We start from the raw sequence: 23,121 nt of genomic DNA on the forward strand, positions 1-23,121 counted from the left end.
GCGATGTTAAGGCGGGAGAAAAAGACGAGAGCGTAGGATTTTTCTCCGCGCTGCTCTCTTCCGATTATCACAGTGTTCTTTTAATTTTGATAACCACTCGATCGTAAATATCATCACTGACATTTACTGCGTTTCTCGAAGAAACCAAGAACTCAAGCTATTCTTTAGACAATAACAAAAGTTGCTTTATTGAAAAATTGTCCTAAAGATGCCGAATACTTTAAAGTTATGTATAGAAATAATTTATAAAAGATTTATACTTTTCTCTCTCTCGATAAGCATATTTTAAAAGAATCAATTGTTTTCATCTTTGTCGCGAAAGAAGAGCTCAATACTCGGATCGAGGATGAATGTCGAGACGTGACTGTGGATGCGCAAGAAGCGCAGATTATCGTGGGCAAGTATATCTAATTACCCGTGGCGTTTACGTCAACGTTTATCGTGATTTACGACAAAATTGTAATGACGACCTTCGATTGAGGTGAACGGGTTCAGAGAGATAGAGAAAGAGCGGAGAAACCTTTAAGCGAGTGGTTCGCGGCTAAAAACTCCAAAGGATTCGGTCATTTATCACGGCAGGCGCTGCCTGCGGGAATGAGTAGGGGAGGGATACAATTCGCCGGACAGACTAATCGCGGACTAACTATCCGCATATTATCCACAATAATTCCACGTTACCGGGAAGAAGAAGTGGCCTGACGACCCCCGGCCGTTCTTGCGTATCAAGACCGATCGACGACGAAACGCTTCTTCACGTTTCGCTTCTTGACTTTTGACAATCCTTGTCACGCCCGAAAATACGCCTCGGTCTCACCGTGTAAAAGTTGACAGTACACCAGAATAAGTTACACTGTGTATGTGTGTTTGATGTCAGAGATCATCAACACGTTTTCTCAATTATTTCGGATATTTTTAAAGAACCCCGCTAAATTCGCGTTGAATTTTAGATATAAAATACAAATACAAATAATTAAATTCTCCGGAAAGGATATATAATAGGAACAGTTTAGGAGTAAAATTTGAAAACTTATATTTTTCTATCTATCTATCTATCTATATATATATATATATTAAAAGATATAATATGTTAAGTTTCATCCTTGAGCATTAAATGTCATAAACATGATATGACGCATATATATGTGTGTGTACTAGATACTAAGAACACTACTTAAGAACACTACTAATTAAGTTATAGTTATAATTAAGTCATAATTAAGTTATATTCTTTTTATCAACCTTAGAAATCAATTTTTACTCATTAAGAGTTAAATTTTCATGTTCTTCGCAAATTAAAGTGACAATATTGCAGCAATTTTTGTCGCTCGAAAGAGTTTGAAGAACAATTGCGTCGACATGGACTATAATTCGCGCGAAAAGTATTTTTATGTCGGTCGCGCCAGGCGGTTCGCGGTCTGTGTAAATATATCGAACGGTCGGCTACAATTTTGAGGTTTGTCGCGCGTAAATAAAGTGAGCTCGACCGTGGAAATTAATTAGTGTACCAAAGGGCAAAATATAGGGAAAATTGGGAACGCTCACTTTGCAATTTAATTGGATATTCATTTAACCATGCCTATGCCGCGTATAAGATTTGCATAATAGCGCCCGGTACTAATTAGCGCGCTAGCGAGCACATGTAAAGCAATTTATTAAATAACTATGTAATTCGCGGCGCGAATTGCGGAATTATAAGTTTTTGTTTTCTCACCGCGTAATTTATTCATGCAAGTACGAACATTTAACGATTATCTGATTTTTGCCTGTAAATTCGCGGAAATTAGCGAGGGTATAACGGAAAAACAAACATTTTCTCAAATTTTAGAATAATATAAAAGACAATAATAAATGTGAAGGCATTAAAAAAATATGTGACATTATTTTCCGCACAGATGTTTTTTTTTTTTGGAAAAGAGAAATTACAATATTTGTCTCATTTTTTGAAGCGTTTCATAATGATGCAAATAACAGATGTGAGTTATGATAAAATCCTATAATATTATGATAAAATTCCGAAAATAACAATTTAATATCATTAAAGCTTATTTCATGCCAATAAATTTGCAAATATCGAAAGCGCGATAAAAGACCGTCACGAGCATGTACGAAGCCGTGATTACGTCGGACGACAATTGGGACATATGGAGGATCATTGAGGGAGTACGTGTTAGGGCACACATAAAACGCCTTCAAATTATAGTGTGGGCCAAGGCCCATCCATCACAAGTGGGCCCATGGGACTTACGGTCCCAGTGCGCCGCCCCAACGTTTAGGTCGTTAGCAATTTCCTGCACAGGACTATTTTCAAACCCAAATTCCATATGGTCCGATAATACCCGATAATGCCGCTGGTCTCGAGAAGACCGATGCGACGATTTTTTCTTTAACAATGCGACAACGAAGAAACCTTGATGGTGATGTCAAGTTTTCAGCGAATTGAAATCTAATATATTTCTCCTGATCGCGTAATTAACAATTTAAAAATTGACATCACTAGAAAATAAATTTTTCTTCAAAAATATTAGTAAAATTTAAATATATTTTAATAAAGTCGAGCATACACAGTTTTAAATGTATTTCATTGTAATTAAATAATTTATTAAACTCTATAATTATTATAGACAATAAAAGATTCACTCTAAAAAATTTAACTTTATTTATCAAGAATATTTCATGAATTTATCAAACAAAATGCTAAGACACAAGTGCAGTCTCAATTTTATTAATTTATTTATCAATAATATTCGTGCTTTATCAATGCTTTACAGATGGCAATAGCGTACAGACCATATTCTAAAGCTTTTAGCTCTCGCGGTAACAAGCAAACCTGTTCTGTAAAAGGTATGCAACTGTAGATAAGCCACCATGTTCAACAGGTAAATCTAGCGAGAATCAAAAGATGAAAATTTGTTTGGTATCTTTTACACTATACCGTCGCGCCTAACATTTATATTCGCTGAGAAAATGATGTAACAAAAATAATAATTTAAACGAAGGCGCATAATAAAAATAGGAAATACAACAAGTTTTAAATCGTCAGTGGAATACGTTTAATTATTGCATACTGACGATATGTGTCACGAAAATGCTAACAAACTGTTACTGTACAAAACATTCAGCAGTATTGCCACATTTCATTAACAATAAATTATTGTTTGTCCAAATGTAACTGTCGATCAATCATGAATAACTTAATGTCCCCCTTTAAATTAAGTATATAGAAAAAGGTGAAATATGACAAATTACTTAACATTAAAATGTTAGTTTTTTTTTTATTATGCACATCCATTTTTCATGTTAAATATTATCAAGAAATTCATTGAGTATAAGGCTAGTCCTTTCTATAGAACAGTTTATTTATTAGAGAAAATAAAAAATTGCAAAAAATTAATTGTACAAGTCGTGAGTGATTCTAAATAAATCCGCCGTTTTTCCAGCCTTTTCATACTTAAACGGTAAAAAATGTAAATAACAATGAAGTAACGCGGTTTTATCAGTAACTGAGGTATCAGAATCATGTATACGCAAATAATATAATTGATTTGTGTAAGAAATCTCAAGTAATTGGTATTTCACGATATAGCGAATAGGCTCGCGTAGTAAACCAGTATCAATAAATATTTTAAAATCGCGTATCGGCCTATGAATCGATTTCGCACATAGAATAAATAATGCCGATCATCGGCCAGAACATACAATTGAACGAGGGTTTAAAACAAATCACGCGGTTATTAATACAATGCCGCAACTGACAAAAATCCAATATCGGCGAAGAAAATTCAAACATGTTCACCAATGAGGTATCACGTACGGCCACGAGAATAGAGAGACGAAGAATAGAAAAATAGAATATCTGACAAATGTGAATCGTTGCGACGTGAGCAGTATAATTGCTGATTATTATGCCTTTATTCCATACGACGAAGGTCAAGTAAACATCAAGTACACCATTATATAAAGAAATAGACTATGACATCCTCCTACAATAAACTTGATAAAGGATAATCTCTTGTGTAACTCGTGCATTATCTGCTTCCATAATAACTAAAATTGATTTAGAAAGAAGTTTAATTCTTCCAATACTTATGATATGCACATTAAAACTTTTCGATTTTACTTACACAAAAGTGTAATGGAATATCGAGCACTCACAATGAGATTGGTTGTTCCATCCTATTATCAAATATATTTAACGTATGTTTTACAGTAAGGAAGCCAAGCCAAATAATGTTTATTTGACGAATAAGTACAGCTATTAAACCTGTAAATATTATTTTAATTTATTTCAACTTTAATTTTATTTTCTTTTTCTTATGATTTATATAAATATAATGTAATTACCTGGAAATGCTGTTATTTTTATGTGCTTACGTTGGTGCAGAAACAATTACAAGTACTATATTTACAGAATAACATCTGCATATTAAAAAAAAGCATCAAAAATACAACAGTAGAAAAAGGCTAATATTGTAGGCCAGTGTAAGTATCAACCAATTATTCCACCATTCTGTTTCATTAGATTTGCAATTTTCTTTTATAGTATTATAAATAAGATAAAGGTTTAGGCACGTTCCAAATAAATTTGTCATCTTTTGTATGTAATATTCCACATATTAAAAAGTGATAATATCACAGTTGTAATAAGATACATCCTGGCAATGTAGTGATTTTTGGATCCCGCTGAAAATAATTTAATTTGATTTATTTCTGAGAATTGCGCGCAATACTTAAGAGCAAATTATTTTTGTGCCATGTATTACCTACGTAAAATTCCACGCACAGTATTGTATTGTCTGTGGTACATGAAAAGCTTCATCGATGAAATAATATGGTTGAATATGATTGAGAAAGTATAAATATAGTACTTGTAATGCACAACATTAATACATAATACATGAAATACATAAATATTTTGTATTTTAGTTCCATGTAATTGAGATGAGATACGACACTCATGATTACTTTAAAAATGTACCCACAAATATCACTTAACTTCAATAGCTGTACATTCGTCAAATTAATACTGTTACATTAAATGCATCATCACAGCTTGTTTTAATTTAATCTAACCTAACCAATTATATTATATGCTCTTCATTAAAATGTATAAAACTGTACCACGTCGTACATTTAATACAATTAATATACAATGTAATAAAATGTATTACACAATGATTAAATATTATTTTTAAAAACATGGTAAAATTCAGCATATGCTCATGTTTACATTTGACATCTACAGACATTGAGAGGTTAGGTTAGGTTAGATCCAAAAAATTATCGTTTAACAGTTGGCATCCCTACGAGATAGACTGCGCAAGCACTGCGCGCGCGTATATAAAGTAAACTTCAAATCGCTTCTAGCCTAACCACCTTCACACGATTGACTTTACTGGAATTCCATCGCGTCGCATCGAATTATGATGCAGCGTTGATTTGTCCCGAACGTAATTCTGGATGTCGCGATGCTGTATAAAAGTCGAATGACCACGAATTATCACGCAAATATGATAAATCAAATCGACTCACCGTTCACTGGCTGTTCCACAGGCCGCTGCTTTCGCTCGCCTCGGGACGTCCCATTCCGATCTCGATGGACAGAAATCCACACAATATCACCAACGCGAACGCGCGACACTTTATTCGGCACTCCCGACACTCACTCGCATCCGATAATCATCATCGAGGGCGAATAACACGACACGACTTCGCTCTAACTTCGCGATGACGCCGTAACTGAATATCGTTGAATATCGATGTCGTGCGCTTCCATCGACACGCTATGAAAGTCGCACGATTATTCTTCGACACTCTCAACGCTCGTTCACTCGCGATATTCGTTTATTTTCGGCTAAAAGACGAAAAATGCGGACGTACGACGAACTGCGTGTGACCCCGACTCACGCATGACGTGTACAATGGCGCCGATAGCACGAGACTAACATGGCGGTCGAACTGGTGCGCACTCGTTTCTGCGCATGACCATTACTGGACATTAGCGCGACTTTGATTTTTGAATATTGTCTACGGCTTTGATTAATAGTACCAGAGAGAAGACTGAGAAATGTTATGGCTTGCTTTTAGGTGAGCCCTGAAAGCGATACTTCCTCTATGGACATTCAAAACGTGAACATAAACTACAAAGCCAATGCCCACGAATGTTCTCAGAGAGTAACATATATGTCTCTCTGATAATATAAATAATATAGATAAAAATATAAATAATTTAATTAATAATAATTTATTATATAAATTAATATAAATATAAATTAAAAATATTAGTATGTTCTCTCTTTTCACGCTATTATTTATTTATTTATTTATGTGTCTTCTGTTTTTCAACATTATTTATTTATTTATTTAGCTCGCTATAAGTCAATCTTTTAAAATGTAAAACTAAATATTATAGAATTCGATTTCGGAAAAGCATGATAAAATAATCGAATAAATCCAAATAATTAGCTCCGTGATAAATTGTTTAATAAATAATCAATTTTAATCAATAAATTAAAATACTTCCATAATTTAATATTCCATGTTAATGTATATTTTATAATATATAAAATATTTCGGCAACGAATTATCGATAACACGGCGTTTGACTTCGTTGGTAATATAAAATATAAACATAGCATGCTATACATTACCGCTCTTTATCATCATTCGCACGGTGACTCTTAAATAATAAAGTAGTGAGAAACGCTTTGAATATTATAATTTTCTTACTAAACACGATTACGATTAATATCGAAACATAATTTGCTTTAAATATTAATAAAAATTAATTAATTGAAAATTAATTAACGACATGAAACTGTATCGCAACGATAAAACTATTGAATCGCAAATATTTATTACCGCAATTAAAAATTGGAACAGGAGATACAAAAAGCCATAAGAAAAGATTTGCAAATGATTCGAATAATGAGAACTATATTGGCAAACATTATAGACATCAAATTGTCTGTCGAAATATCTTCGTATTGACTTATACAACGAACATTTGTTTATCCTTTCACGTCTTTGAATATTGTTTTTAGTAGTCCATGAGCATCCACTAGCACCAAAAGGTGCTAGTAGTGCGAATATTTTTTGCTACTATTTACAAGACGATTGACAATTTTATTAATGAATGTTTTAATCGCGATTATTTACAAATTGTGTGATAATTTGAGTGATAATAACATATCGCGAACGCGTCTTGATGATTTCGATTATCATATTATAAAAATTTTCCATTTTATCTTATTTAACTAATCATATGCGAGATAGGATATGTATCTTATTTGACGGCATTCATATAAAATTGCATGTTAATCGCAAATAAATCGAAATTTTAAAGGAGTGAATTTTAAATTCCCAAATATTACAGACCTCGAATGAATGTTGAAATATATCTTCGCATCTTATATGTGACAGCGTAATTATATTGCGCGCGTATCTATTGAGGACTTCGCGATTATTATATTATAAAAATTATCGTATCAAATATTTCGTGTATTTTCAATTTATTTATTCGTCGCGTTTTCTCGCGAATTTTAAATCGCGATTTATCTAACTTAATCGCTGACTTGCTTTATCTACTTTCCATGTCTTTGAATATATATTGTCTTTTATTGTATAATCTGAGCTAATAGTGCAAATATTTTTTTCTACTATTTAAATACACGATAATTTTATTGATGATTAATCGTGACTGTTTAAATCATTATATAAATTTTATTAAACTCTACTAATACATACATACTAATACAAAGATACAGTTAGAGATATAGTTGGATAGTTAAATTATTAGAGAGGGATTTTGATAAAATCGTTCCGTTATTCTCTATTAAGCGTGGCGAACAATGCGATTTTAAATTATATGTTAATTATATTTAAAATTCTAAAGTCTTAAGATTCATTTTATTTCATTTAACTAATCATGCGCGAGATGCAATATGTATTTTCAATATATATTTTTTCAATCGCGACATTTATATAAAATAGCATATTAATCGCAAATAAATCGCAAATAAATTCGCAAATATTGCAGACTTTAAATGTCTGTTGAAATGTCTTCGCACTTGTGTGTGATAGTAACTATATCGCGCGTGTCTATTAGGGCTCCGATTATATATTATAAAAATTATATATACCGCAATCGAATATTCCGAATATTGTCGCTTTATTTATTTATCGCGTCTTCTTGCGAAATATAAATCGCGATTTATTTTCTAAAAATTCACAAATAAATCAGACAATAAATTCTACATTCGCAAATATTATAGATCTCAAATATCTCGAAATGTCTTCGTATTTGTTTGATAATAATTATGTCGGGCGCTGTCTATTAGCGGTTTCGATTATCATATTACAAAGATTATGCATATCGTAATCAACTATTCCTAATAATCGATTTATTTATTCGTTATCGCTCTCTCGCGAATTTTAAATTGTTATTTATCTTGTACTTTAATCATTGATTTACATCGAAGCTTGATTTATCTTTTCGCGTTTTGAATATTAATAATCTACATAAAATGCGCCAGTAATGCAAATACTTTCTTCTACAATCGGAAAACCTATCAATAATTTTATTAATGACCCCTTTGATCACGATTATTTATGTTTAAGCGTTATTTATATAAAACTAATTTCTATTCTTCTTAAATTCTTAAATTCTATTATTGTATGTCGATTATTAATTGGAAACTTTATCATATAATTTAAATAATAACTGAAACCTTTAACATATAATTTTGTAAAAATTGTACTTTAATTATTATAAAATGTAAAAATCAATATCTTTTTAAATTAGATTAAAATTTTTAGAAAATCAGATAATAAACGCATGTAATTTTAAAGTAATTTTATATCATAGTACGTATATCGAATATTAGTGGGATTTACACGATCTACATTTGCGATATACTGAGTACATACTCAGGATCTACCTGTGCTGTATGGGTAATTGGTAAGAAATCAATCAGTGTAATACACATTTACACACATATTCATCCGTCATCCATTATTGATTTTTTTTCACGTCAAATGATATTGATTTTAACTGCACAGCTGATTTTATTTTGTCGTTTTTTATATGATGCATATTTATTATGTCGTACATACATCGTCGTACATTATATGATACATGATAATTAATATAATATAATATATTATATAATATATTAACAAATTATAATATAATAGAAAACATTTAATTATTTTTTAAATAACAATTTAAATAATTGTTTAATTATTATATTTAAATAGAGTTATATATGTTTTTATACATGTTTTCATATCTAAAAAATAAGATACATTTTTTTAAAGAAATAATTATAGAAAATAATCTATATTATTATTATAAAATAAAAAAATAAAACCAGTTGTGCAGTAAAAATCAATATTACTTGAAGTGAAAAAATCAATAACAGATGATGGATTATTATGTATAAACAATCTTGATAATAAATTAATCTAAAATTGGGTCCTTTTGATAACAATCATATGAGTAAAAAAAGCTATAAAGACCAAACCACAAGGACTAAATCCTAGTAAAAGAATTGAAATTCTTAAAGAATATATTTCTCATTTAAAAAATTTTGCTTGTTTTACTTTGGTTGATTCTTATAGCCTTTTTCTTACTCATAAGAGCATTATGCGTGTATAAATGTTACGAACGCGAGTTTTACGCGACATCATTGACAAATTTTTATCGCTTACTCGCAAAAATTTGTGATAATCAATGAAATATTTAATATAAAAAACTAAGATATATTTAATATAAAAAAGAATCATGTGCTTCAGTGAGGATTGAAACTTTATTTCTAAAAGTATAAGGTAAATGCTTTTCTTAGTCTTAGCCTAGTTATGCAAATAGTTCTTCAATTTAATTATCGCAGGTATGTAATTAGTAAATAAGTATGAAATTTATTTATTAATAGGTATATATATTGTAAATGATATATACTTATAACTAATATATTAATCGGTATATACAGAGTGTCCGTCAATTTTCGACCATAACGAAATAAAGAAGTAGATTGGCTCAAATTAAGAAGGAACGACCTGTAAATTAAATAAAGAAGATCGGCCAATCTGCGTGAGTAGAAGCTATCGTTACAGTGAATATCGCGCGAGAGAGGCGGACAACATGCGCGGCATCGTGCACTATTTCGACCGTCCGCACGCAGACGAAAAACGGCCAATTTATACCTCGACTTCCGGACGCGATAGCGATTTCGTTCTTTTTGCATAAAATTCTACACCATTTCGCGGCACTACCGTTTAAATCTCGTCCCGATCGCCTGAGGAGCGGCTGACTTACAGTGAATATCCGAAATCTGCTTCTTGGACTCACACTTAAGTGTAATATTTGTATATATCGAATAAAAAAACGAGTCAGAATGCAATCAATCGAATAGTGAATTAAATATTTATATATACCAAACGAAAAGATGAATCAGAATGCATTCGTTCGATTAATTCGTTAAATATTTATATATATAAATTTTATTTATTTAATATTTCGTTAATTATTGCGACAATCCCAAAATAATACAGGTCATTCCTTCTTTATTTGAGTCAATCTATTTATTTATTTCGTTAAGGTCGAAAATTGACACCCTGTATATTGTAAATTATATATACTAATGATATATATACGAATGATATAAACTTATAACTAATATACTAATATTTTCTTTCCCAGGATTTGCAAAAATTTTGATTAAAAATATAGGATTGAAAATATAAAGATAAGTTTCTTACAAAGATATAAAAACTGTATACTAATTATTACATGTACATAATGTGAAACAATTAAGTATATTATACAAATATGTAACTAATAAATTAATTATACATCCAAGCCCATTTTATTATTATTAATTAAATGGAATATTTTAAATTTAATTATCTTGAATTGTGTTAATAATCTTAGATACTCAGTATACACATAACATTGAAATTAATTAATTATGTAGATATGTTAATTAATCAATTATCTGATTTTGCATATTTTATTTTTTAATAATAATTAATGATTTTTTAATAATAATTAATGATCGAATTTTAATAATTTCTTATCTTACACTATTCAAAATAATGCTGTATAATCTGTATATATGTAATCGAACCATGATACAATGATAATTTATTCCACGATATTCTATAATAATGCCAGACAATTTAAATACCTATCTGTAAAAGTAAATTATGTATTATTAAATTATATATTTCGCGAATATTATCAAATTACATAATCTTTGTTTTTTTGAAAGACTGCTTTTTAAATATTTAACGAATTGAGTGCCTCGATAAAATTAAAAGTAACATCTCATTAAATCTTTTAAAGATTTCAAATGCAATAATAATTACCTCTTTTCTTGCAATTGTTATATATCTTAATATTTACTATGTGTATTTAATATCAATATTATATACTTTAGGATTGTTCTTTTATTTATCGTGATTATTTGATAATATTGGAAGAACATCGGCAATCATGTGAATTTCCTCGAAATAAAGTTAAAGTAGAATTAACTTCTTCATTCTATATAAACAAAATATCATGTATTCAACGTATCAATTGTCGCTTTGGAGTTCGCTGGATCCTGTTGCATCTGGAGCTTTCTGTAACTGCGCGCTTTGAAATCTGTCGTAGCCGCCGTTCGATTCGCCAAAGATCTTCCGACCAGGAATCCTCTCGTCATCCTTAATACTGACTTCCGTACCGATCTGCACAGGCCAAGGTAGCTTGCCGTCGTTGTCCCTGATAGCAATGAGATTGCTCACCTTATGCTCGCTGCTCAAATTCTCCTTGGTCGGCACCCTAACCCGCCGCGAGTCGCTATCGGGATACTCGTAGGGACGATCGTAATAGCTCGATTTCTTTGCATAAGGATCATAGCCACCATATGACTGTTTATATCGATATCTGCTGGGATCGACATTACCAGGTACGCGTTTATAAACGTTATCTCGCGTGACCGGTGCCTTGTCGTATCGTGGGTAATTCCTCAAATCGACCGGCTTCCTCACGACCTCCGGCAGGGTGGCGTAGTAGATGATCCGTCTGGGCTTGGGCGTAGGTCGATTTCTGCCGTAGAGATCTAAATCGTCGTCTCTGTAACGATCGTAGTAATACTGATCGTTCGGCAAACGCGCGTAATAATCTCTCTCCATTCGGTAGCGATCAGGATAATTATAGCTGTATCCTCGACGATAAGACGGATATTCATAATCCCTCTCGCGTATCGCGTTCCTGTACCAGGACATCTGATCGTAATCGTCGTAGCTCTTAGTGAGCGGCATATCCCTGGATTCGCGGTATTCCGGGTAGCTTCGTCGATGGTACTGACCCGTTACAAAGTCCGCACGAGGTGGTTGATGCAGGCGATAGCTGTTGGACAAAGCTGCGGCCTCTTCCTCCTCCTGTTGTTGCCGGATCACCTGGTCCAACGGGATACGATGACGAAATTCAACCGAGATCGGTTGCACCGAAGTCGACCATGCTTCGGGTGAGTTCAGGCGAGTCTCGCGCACGCTCTTTGTCGTCGAGATCTTTTCCATGCTCGTCTCGTTCTCCGCTTGTCTACGAACACGTAGGATTCCTTTTGTCTCGTTCATAGATGATTCATCGTCATCGTCATTGTCATCGTTTTCTTCGTCCGCGTGCAAAATTCTCATCATAAGTCTTTTCTGTAACATTTTTCGGATGGTTATGGCATCTTCAGCATCTTCTTCGGCTTCGTCATCGTTATAAGATGAATCCTCTAAAAGTTTCCGAAAACGCTCGACGTTTTTGTTCTCAACATGAGAAGTTTTCTCAACATCCGGAAGATCATTCTGTTGTACGGAACTCGGTGTAGTCAATTCTGAATGTTTTCGAGCGTCTCGTGATTCATCGAACGGAGCCAGACGACCTACTCCGCTCACGCTGCGAACTTCGAACGCTGAAGAGTCCAATCGTGGCCAAAACGGATGATCCGGATAAACGGATCTCAAGTATGGTATCTGCCAAGCTTCACCGATGCCGGCCGCGTTGATTCCAACCAGCAGAAAGATTAATGGGCACATGGCTGACAAGCACATCGTCATAATCTGAAAATTCTAAAATTATTAATACGTACGTACATTTATATTCTGTTTATTACTAAAATTATTAAATAGGGTCTGAAAAATTTAACTGTATATACTTTAATTTTTAGTGAACATTCGTAGTTAGAAAAAAAAGAATATATTTAATTTACAATTAATTTATATTATTTTAATTTATTTCGAGATACTATATCACACAGGATAAAACTATCGGGTATTCACTTATCTAGTAAAAAATGCTAAAAATATATAAATTACAAATAAAATAAAAAATTAATAATACCGATTAACATTAAGTGAGAAAAAGTTCAATAGATAGGTACATCAAAGCGATCAAATTAGACTTTCCCGCATTCCTTTTCTACGTGCGAAGCCAGCATCGGTCTGATTGTTCGCTCCCACTTTGAACGTAACCGTGAATATCACCGGCACTTTCCATCGAAACGCGTGGCTTTAAAAAAAAAACCGGCGATACACATTCAATGACCGTTCCGTCCGGTCGCTGCGCGGTCAGAGATCGCATCGAATCGTCCTCCAATGTAGACACGGCCGATTCTCCATGACAAATATAATTTCCCGGGCCGTTTCCGCGGTATTATGTCCGAGTTCCGGTCGACTCGCACCGAGATCCATCCGGATGATTGTTCGCCCGAGCATGTTTACCATAGCCCGAAATCACGTCTGATTCCCGTCGACAAAAGTTCAATGTTTCACGCGAATTTGAAATTATCAAAATGTTCACATATGAAGAATTAAATATAATTATCCTTTTAAAATACATTTCACATTTATATCATATTTTTCTTGACAACTTTTGCTTTCTTTTTAAGGAATTTTTATTTGTTTTTTCCTTTCTTTGTAAATTCTTCGTATTTATATTAGAGGAGAAATTCTACTTCTTCCCAATAAATAATCTTAAAGATATTAATGCAAAGATAGGAAAAAATAACATGCTTCGTTATCGATGCAAGATTGTTGTGAATAAAGAGTACTGTTTTGCAGGAACAAGATCTTATTGGCGAACGTTGAGAGCTTCCGGTTACGCGTTGAGTCATTCTACCACAGTTATAAGCAACGTTCTCGGTTATTGTGAGCATCGCTAACAAACGACTGTCGAGCAAAAGGTCGGTATCTCTGGCGATGTAGCGGAACAAATCTTCAGCAGGACGACGATCTTACGCCCCGTTATCAAGGCGTCGCACAGTTATCCGCGCTTTACAGTTAGACGCCAACGAGACCGTTTCACTCTTAATTAAAAATCTTTTTAATTAGTCACGCGACGAAACTGGAAGTACTGGTAATGTTTACCGCGTCGAAAATTGGAACATAAAGACGAGTAGCAGCAACATTATTTTTTTTTAACAATTAATATATTCAAATAAAAAAAAGAGGAGATTTTAAATATCCTAACAAAAAATAAATTTGGAATTCTCTATTTTGATATACATAACGCACACATCAATTACGCATTACATATATTATATGCATGTATATTTTAGTTTTAAAATTTAATTATGTATATTATAGTATTTTTTAAAATTTAATACAATTTCAAAAAGCTATGCAAATAAAAAAAGATTATATTAAGATATTAATAATTTAAATTTAAACGTTTATACCATAAAAATTATACAATTAATGACTCACCGAAATTGTAAATTTATCTATGATTTAAATTCACTTTACAGTCTGTAATTTCGATAATTAAATGTTCATTATTACATTATTGTATTACTGATAAATATCAAAAGAAATGTAGACACTAGTAATTAGTTACTAAATTATGAAAATATTTAAATAAAAAAACGTGGTATTATTGAATTTAAATGTATTATAAAAAAAATTAGTTCTATTAACAATTCTGTATAATTATATATTTTCTTATAAATCTATTTATATAAATTGGTTAATTAATGGTTTGGTTAATTAATCTCAATTTGTATAGTTAAATTAAGGCAATGATAATTTGACTAAATTACGAGCCATCGAATTGTACCCATATCCATTCATACATGAGAAGAGTGTGTGTAAAATGTGGTTTAATATAATTATAAATTCCTGTTAAAATTCAAAACCTATATTTGCTCACATTAAATGCAAATTTTATCTTTTGTAATTATTATACTAATGTAAATTTAATAGTTATTTTATCTACATCAGTACGTGATTAAATATTTCGTCGTTTTTTAACATATCATTTTTAATATATTGGTTTAATTAGCTTAATTGTTTTTAATTATTTTAATTGTTTCTTTGTCTCTTTCTTATTCAATATATTATTCGATAGAAATCTTAAAATATGTGTTTATAAATTCATTATATTAAAATTATATCGTAATACTAATACGATATTTGCAAAAATAGTACTTGGAAAGTTTATAAATTTATATTATAGATGTGCATAATATATGTGTGTAGATAGAAGGGATAAATTTTTTTTTAAATTTTCAAAACTTGCAAAAACTTACTACTTAAGAAGGAGATTGTATTTTTTTTTAATGCAATCTTCTTCTTAATAAACAATAATGCGTTTTAAAAAAAATGCAATCTCTTTCTTAATAAATAATAACAAACAATATGATATCATTCTTTGAAATAAATTGAAACAGATAAAAAAATTATATATTAATTAAAAATTGGAATAAAATATTAATCTACGTTTTTTATGTCTTGCAAGAAGAGAAAATGCATTAAAATTATCAAAAGGAAATTAATATAAAGTACTTCGATAAAAGTTACCTGTTGTCTGACGAATGTCGTTCACTGTTCGGAGTGTCTCTGATTACTACTGCACAGTAGTCCAAGAGTTGCCGGTTTACCCCGGCTTCATATCTGCATACCGTTTGATTGTCGCAGGAAACACACGCTTACCCCTCTACCAGAGAGTTAACTACCGTTCACAATTGCTCATCAGTTTTAACTGTAAGGCTTGTCCCGAATGATAGTTAAACAGTCACGTCAGCGAACAAAGACAATAACTGTGAGTAAAATAAAGGCAGTACGTTACTAAATTTTTATTGCTAATTTGCAGAAAAATGCAGATATATAGACATCCAGAATGATAATAAATTAATTCTATCATGTAAGATAATCAATTTTGCAAATTTTATTAGTTAAGAATCGCTCTCTTTTTTTCTTTGATAAAGTATCATGCATTAATTTCTATAAATCGTTAGTAATCGAAATAAATCTCGCAAATTAAGCCTTAAAGATTAAAGTATATAAGTAACTTTATTCTTTATTTATCTTCGTATTATTTTCTTCGACATTTTAACTTATAACTTATTGTTAATTAACTAGATAGATTAATTTAAGTTCCTTTATATGAGTATTAAAATTTTGTAAAATTCATTCGCAGTAAAGCAAATCTTTATAAATTTAAGTTGGCCATAAACTGTAAAATAGTTTCTCTTTTTCTTGTTTTGTTTCTTTCTCTCTCCTTTACTATTGCATATATTTTATATATTCAAAAAATGTCATCTTCTCTGTACATATTGTCATTTAATGGAAAGCAGAAAAGAAAAATCAATAAGAAAGAAGGGCAAAAAGAGGCCGATAAGAAAAAAACAGAACATTTTCATCGACATAATAGATTTCTGACAAAACTATGTCCGTGCATATACATCGGATATTGAATGCAGTGTGAATTCTACGTTATCCACTAGATTCACGTCTGCAAAAGATGACTCTGCTAGTTCGAGAGACGTAAAAGTTTGCTAATGTACAAGAAAAGATATAAGAACGATATATATCCAATCATATAAAAAATGATTTTTATGAATTATTTTGTTAATAAAGTCTTTTTCTATTTAATTATAAAAAGAATTCTAATTTTCTTTTTTCAAAACAATATTGATCCGTGTACATGTAAAATATAAAATATTAAATAGGAAAAGCTTGTTGGTCACGTACAGAGCAGAATCGCATTCGAAATTCAAGATTTTCGTGTTTTAAACATTTGTCAGGAAATTTCTCTGTCGCATGTACAACAACGGTTTCCCTTCAATGTAGTCACGTAAAATGTAGCATTAGATATTCTTGGACAAAGAAAACATAATATGGATTATACAAAGTGACATTGACGCGAATATTATTTCTTAATTCAAAATAATTATAATACACGATATCGATTACATATTTCTTTTAAATAACATTTATGCGTTATTAGCATGATCTTTTTGATAAAAAACATACCGATATGAAAGCTTTAACACAATGATATCGCATTTTAGAGAAAAAGAAATAGGTTTCTTCTTTATTTTACAAAATATTACAAGTCAATCGAATCTTTTAAAATAACGCATCATAATTTTCTATTCTATTTATAAAATGATAATTCAAGTAATAATAGAGTTTGATGAACGAAAGACTGTAAAAAAATTTTTACAGAATAAACGCATTAAATAATTGTGAATTGATTAAATATATAATCGCTAATTCTCTAGCAATATAACAAGCATCTCGTGACATAAATATATGAATACGAAAGAGTATCCCTGGGAAACAACATTTTACTCGTATACAGCTGATTCACAAAACAAATAAGATCACAATACGGGGGGCACATCATTATACAGCTACTAGACTGTAACTTTTAATTGGAACAAACGGACTTATTAAACATAACGTTGAGGGGTTAACAGGGTGGTGAAATCTTTGTGTAACGAGCCTCTTGTTGAAGACGAATAACCGCGGAAAGCGTCGTAATGTCTCGCGATATCTCGCAGTAATTAGGTGCCGCATGAAGGGATGAACGTGCTCGCGAAGAAGCGAACGTGCCGAGAACTATGAAATTCCTTTCCCTTTGGCATGTCGTTAAAAACTAGTTTTAATTAGAAATTGTACGCGTGTTTATTAGTTATATTAAAAACTAAACGGTATTATTTTTCATTTCTATCTTCATTAATAAAATGTTATAATACTGGAACGTTGAAATAAAAAAGACACATTTGTGTATTTCAAATTTCTTAAAGATTACATAACTTTGGGAGATATTATCATGGATAAGATTGTGGAGTGCCAAGTTGTTACATTATGTAAAATGGATAGAAGAAGAAAGAGATTCTTAGACACTTTAAAAGACGTAATATATTTTATTTAGACATTAATGATCCATAAAACATTGCTTATATATGGGGCTATAAACAAATAACTCTCGCCGCTACAATCTAGTCGTGATATAATAAATATTATCTTGTTCGTTTGCACAGAGAAAAAAACGCAGAAAGAGAAGCGCGTCAGGCTTCGAAAAAGCTCGACCAATTTTTTCCGGCTGTCGATAATGTCCATTTTTTCGTAATCGCATTTACATTTATGTGAATTGTACAGGATGTTTAAAAAAATGAGATGACTAGATCTCTGATATGCATAAACTACAGGGGCTGTCGATGGCAAGTCACTAATAAAGAAAGAGAATAAATTAATTAATAGTAAAATTATTCTTCTAAATATCTATTATTTTATTATTCCTCTAAAACAACATAACAATTTCTACTCGTATGTATATAACTGTTTTGATTTTCGTAGTTGTTCTTAAACTAAGAATTAAATAAGAACTAGAAGTAAAATCCGGACTAAATGTAATATATAATGAAAATTTTTTAATTCTCTCTCTCTCTCTCTCTCTCTCTCTCTCTCTACAAAAGGTTCAAAAATATATAGTTACATTTATAAATTAGTACATGTTTATAGAACTCATTTTATAGAACATCAGAAATTAAATCTATTAAAGTTTATATTCGGAATAAAGTAAATTTAAAAGAAAAGAAAAATGAATTGCTTAAGTTTCAAATATAAATCTAGACTATATGTTTTCTAAATATTTTTAATAATATAATAAAAATAAAAAGTTGTGAAATTAATATAACAACCGCTAAAATAAGATCTCCTTTCATTTTCTGTGTACTATATTTCCTTTTTAAAATAAGCAAATATTTAAATTGCGTACATAATTGGTAGACAAAAATTTAATTTAAATAAAAAAATAAAATTTTAAAACAAATAATAGCGAAGAAGTGGAATTATTCCTTTAATAATAATTGAAATTTAAATTTATATTATGTAATTTTTTTCAGTTATTAGTTCGCCATCGACACCATTGTTTATCGAAAGATATGTCCTTTCAGGAATAATTAAAGTGATAATCTATTTAATCTACATACACATGTATGTGCGACTGTGCTACGAAAAGAGGTAATAAAACATTTCTTTGTTCTCTTAACAAACAAATTTGCCAGTAATAAATTATTTATTTACTAGTTATTAATAATGCGATAATTATATCAAAGACATTTATTAGTCTTCATTAAGACCAAGATAATTACTGATTATTATCATCAAGATAATAACTGGTAAATAAATAAATGTATGTTTGCATGACTAAGATTTATGGCAAGTTAAACTCATTGATGTGATTCTGTTTAGCTAATATTTTGTCCACAAATATCTTCATCTTCAACATTTTTGCCATCAAAATGACAAAAAGCACTTGATTTCATATTATTGAGAATAATAATAAACTTATATATTATATAGAGAATTTTTTAAATATATAAAAAATTATTTCATACACAAGAAAACATTTTTGTAATTTACAATTCCGTTAGATTTAAGATTTTCTTACTTGTTAATAAATTCCAAATGTTAAAAGCTAGACAAATAAAATTAAAAATTCATAAATCTCAAAATTGAAAATTTAAATAATTTAATTTTAAAATAAACAAATGCACTTATAAAATTTCAAGGGATTTTAAATTATATAGTCTCAAAATTTAATGAGATTTAAAATTTTAAGAAATTTAAATATATATAAAATATTTGAAAAATTTCATATTATTAAAAATTTCTTAAAAAGGTTAATATAATTTCGATCAATACAACAGTTTAAAAAATTACATTGATTCATTAAATGATGTCAAAAATTTATCTATACAAACCAATTAAATTTTATATTAATCAACATTATTATACAAATAATCTTGAAGTAATTTAAGTCAATCTGAACTTATAAAACATTTTGCTTTTTAATTTATCCTTAATGAAATTTTGAAACAAAATTACAAATAATACGAAAAAGTCCAGAATAAAACTGATTTTTTTTTCTTGGGAAAATGATCGATATTCGATCAGCCGGCATAGACCACGGGATCTAGCGATCCTGAATAATTTATTAGGCAATTAAGCTATATACAAACAGGTGCGTAATCCTTAAAGGAGATCGATATGTCTCGTTGGTTGGCCGGGGAAGACCGTTCCGAATATTCTTTGAATCTTCTCTTTTAATTATTGTTATTTTTCGTTTATTCTTTTGCCGATAATGAACCATTGGTCAAGGCCATTACCGTTCCAGAAGTTGTTCTCGAGCTCGTATCAGAATTCAGTTCCAAAGAAGAGTCCTGTAACATCAGGGAAAATAATTTTATTAATTATCATTATCATGAGAATTATAAGAAAGAGATTAGTAAAAGTCCTAGCATTTCTGAATTAGAGGATTTTATCACCGATATTCTTTTATTATCTAAACTTGAAAAATGTAAAGTTTACATATTGAAAAATTCAAAACTGACAGTCACTATTCATCAGCGATCCTTAGTAAAAATTGACGATATGATTCATCGCGCGGAAAGAGAAAGTATCGCAACGACATTTCTGTCACCGTCGTTGTCCTGGTTGTCGTTGGCGCCAACAATTTACGACTCTTGTTAATATGCACCCGAGAAGAACGATTTTCTATTGTGGATGACTGCTTTTAACTGCTGTATGACGAAAACGACGTCTGTCATTAGAGCTGTCATACTGAATCCATTACGATCTTTATGCTCTTTACGATTCTCATGGCAAGACACATGCTCTCAGAGACTATGTACCATCATGTTATTTCCGATTGTGCATCATGCCGAGAATCTTTTCATCAATAGGAAAAAAATTGTGTCTCTTCCTCATATATATATTTCTCATTGTTTTAATTATAAATATTTCTCCTTATTTTTATTGTAATATAATAAAATATTTTAAGACAATAAAATAAACAAGTGTTATTTAGAAATAAAAATACGAAATTTTTGAAGCTCATAGTTATAGTTTATAGTTTAATCAATTTTTAAGTAATTTCCGCGAAAAAAGACAGTCGTCCTTTTTATTTAATTTTTAGTATTTATACTTGAAGATATCTCTGCTGATTCTCGTGAAATTGTTACATATAAAATATTATAAATGTCGAATAAAAAAATAAAATTAATAACTTACAATGCTTAAAGTATGCATGATGCATGCCTGCGTGGTATTCTCGACCTGGATCAATTCGTCACAGTCCTCATGATCCAACCCGTTTACGTCAGATCGAATCTTGATTGGCGACAGAGCCGCTTCGTTGTCCGTTGACTTGCCACTGTCTGGGGACGGTATTAACTCATGTCCATCAAGTTCCTCCTCCTCCGCGCGTTCTTCGCAATCCGTAGCCTTGATTTCCTGTTATAGATTCCGTAGATCAATACCGTTACACGAGATTATCATAGACGAGAGACGAACTGATGATTAACGAACATATCTTTCGATCATTCGTCCTTGTGAAAGAATGTGTGTAGTCATGACAAAAAATTATAATGTGTGCTGCTGAGGAGTTGTTAATTAATATGTGCCATACTATATAATACTAGGAATTTTATCCTTCAAAAGTTTCCCATGTTTCATTCAAAATTAGTTTGATTAAATTTACTATCTTATTATGTATATTTTAAATAATGATGTTTGCTTGAGAGACATGACTAGCAACAAATATATTTAAATTAGAGATGTCAATTAATGAGATCATTCTGTTATAATTTTGCTTTCTATTTTTTTTTCTACATAATGCACATTTTTTATTTTAATATTTTTTGATAACATAATATTAATATTGTTGTATATATAAGAAAAATTGCTAGATAAAGCCTTTTGTTCCATTATTGTACGTATATAAGAATATACAATAAATCGCGGAAACAAATAATTTCTGCGATACTTAACATGAAAAGTACAATTTTAGATTTTGTTGTCTGTCGATGGGAAAAACTGTTAAGGGCGATGGTGACGAGTGGCGGGAAAATGCCATCACCCGAGGGGGCGCGGAAAAATATTACTTCGTCATATGTTTCTCTGTCGATACGTCAACCCCAGAGTTAGCCTCGATGGAATCGACGTGTTTCGCGTCGGTCACTGGGGTTGCTTTTGCCGAGTGCAAGCGCACCTCCCTTACTTCGCTTCTGTACAACTTCGTGGAAATCGTGCACGTCACGCGTTGTCGGGAAGATTGTCTGCGCCGTCGTCCACGGATATATCTCGTGTCTCAGCCGTCGCGAAGCATCGCGATGCCTCTTTGTTGCCTCCTCGGATCTTGTCGTGACGACACACCGATAAATGTGACGGAAGACTACGTGTCGTTTTGCAGAAAGAAGAGGAAACGAGACAGAGGATGAGGGAGAGAAAGATGGTGTTGATGTGAAAAATAAGTCAAATGGCAAAATCGTTGTTTCTGTAGCTGAGCTTTAACTCGCATTTATATTCGTTATTCGTTATGTACCTGCAGACTCGCATTAGTCCAGACAAATTAAATTATGATTAAGAAAATAGCAGGAATAATTTCGAGATATTATAAAATTTAAACATTCTCTCTCTCTCTCGCGCGAATGTAAATGAAACATATATACTGAAAGTCTTGAAATACTATCGGTGTAAACTCTATCGATTATAGTTGAGAGAGATACATAATTCACAAAATATATGCGTTGCATCTCTTTCTTAAGATATGCAGTAAGAATGCAAACATTTCGTACATAAAAAAAAATAAATTTTGGAACACGATTCACTCAAGAAAGTTACATAATCGATAACAATAACAGTCATCGGTATCAATACTGGTCGTAAATAATGTACTCATTAGTTGATAACAAAACACATATTATAATTAATGAAAGTGAGAGAATGTTACTTATTTAAACAAATCGGCCATCGCATCGAGCTGAATAATGTATCCGCGAGAACGCAAATATTTCCGTTAAT

General features: G+C 31.1%; 2 protein-coding genes and 1 pseudogene across 6 annotated transcripts in view; all 3 read right to left on the bottom strand.

Moving 5' to 3' along the window:
- Positions 1-3,307: 3,307 nt before the first annotated feature.
- On the bottom strand, positions 3,308-5,996 carry LOC105252291 (annotated as a pseudogene).
- A 5,452-nt stretch (positions 5,997-11,448) lies between these two features.
- LOC105252290 lies at positions 11,449-15,892 on the bottom strand. 2 transcript variants are annotated; one of them, XM_011259597.3, is made up of 2 exons: positions 15,826-15,892; positions 11,449-13,089 (listed from the first exon to the last, which is right to left on the bottom strand). In XM_011259597.3, exon 2 carries the CDS (start codon positions 13,084-13,086, stop codon positions 11,572-11,574), a length of 1,515 nt encoding a protein of 504 aa, XP_011257899.2. In that variant the 5' UTR covers positions 13,087-13,089; positions 15,826-15,892; the 3' UTR covers positions 11,449-11,571. The 2 variants fall into 2 exon arrangements, with proteins under 2 accessions (XP_011257899.2, XP_025269883.1); XM_025414098.1 differs by lacking the exon at positions 15,826-15,892 and adding an exon at positions 13,410-13,573.
- Positions 15,893-20,117: 4,225 nt separating this feature from the next.
- The window catches only part of LOC105252289, a 167,898-nt gene continuing 164,894 nt past the window's right edge, over positions 20,118-23,121 (bottom strand). For 2 of the 4 annotated variants that reach the window (XM_025414086.1, XM_025414087.1), the window contains 2 exons: positions 21,331-21,552; positions 20,118-20,480 (listed from right to left, as the gene is read on the bottom strand). In XM_025414086.1, coding sequence (XP_025269871.1) covers positions 20,385-20,480; positions 21,331-21,552 — 318 coding nt within the window. In that variant the 3' untranslated portion in view covers positions 20,118-20,384. The remainder of the gene's footprint in view (positions 20,481-21,330; positions 21,553-23,121) is intronic. The other 2 variants (XM_025414085.1, XM_025414084.1) reach the window with 1 other exon arrangement.

This window comes from Camponotus floridanus, unplaced genomic scaffold, assembly GCF_003227725.1.
Source record: "Camponotus floridanus strain SB8 unplaced genomic scaffold, Cflo_v7.5 scaffold76, whole genome shotgun sequence".
Taxonomy (NCBI): Eukaryota; Metazoa; Arthropoda; class Insecta; order Hymenoptera; family Formicidae; genus Camponotus; species Camponotus floridanus.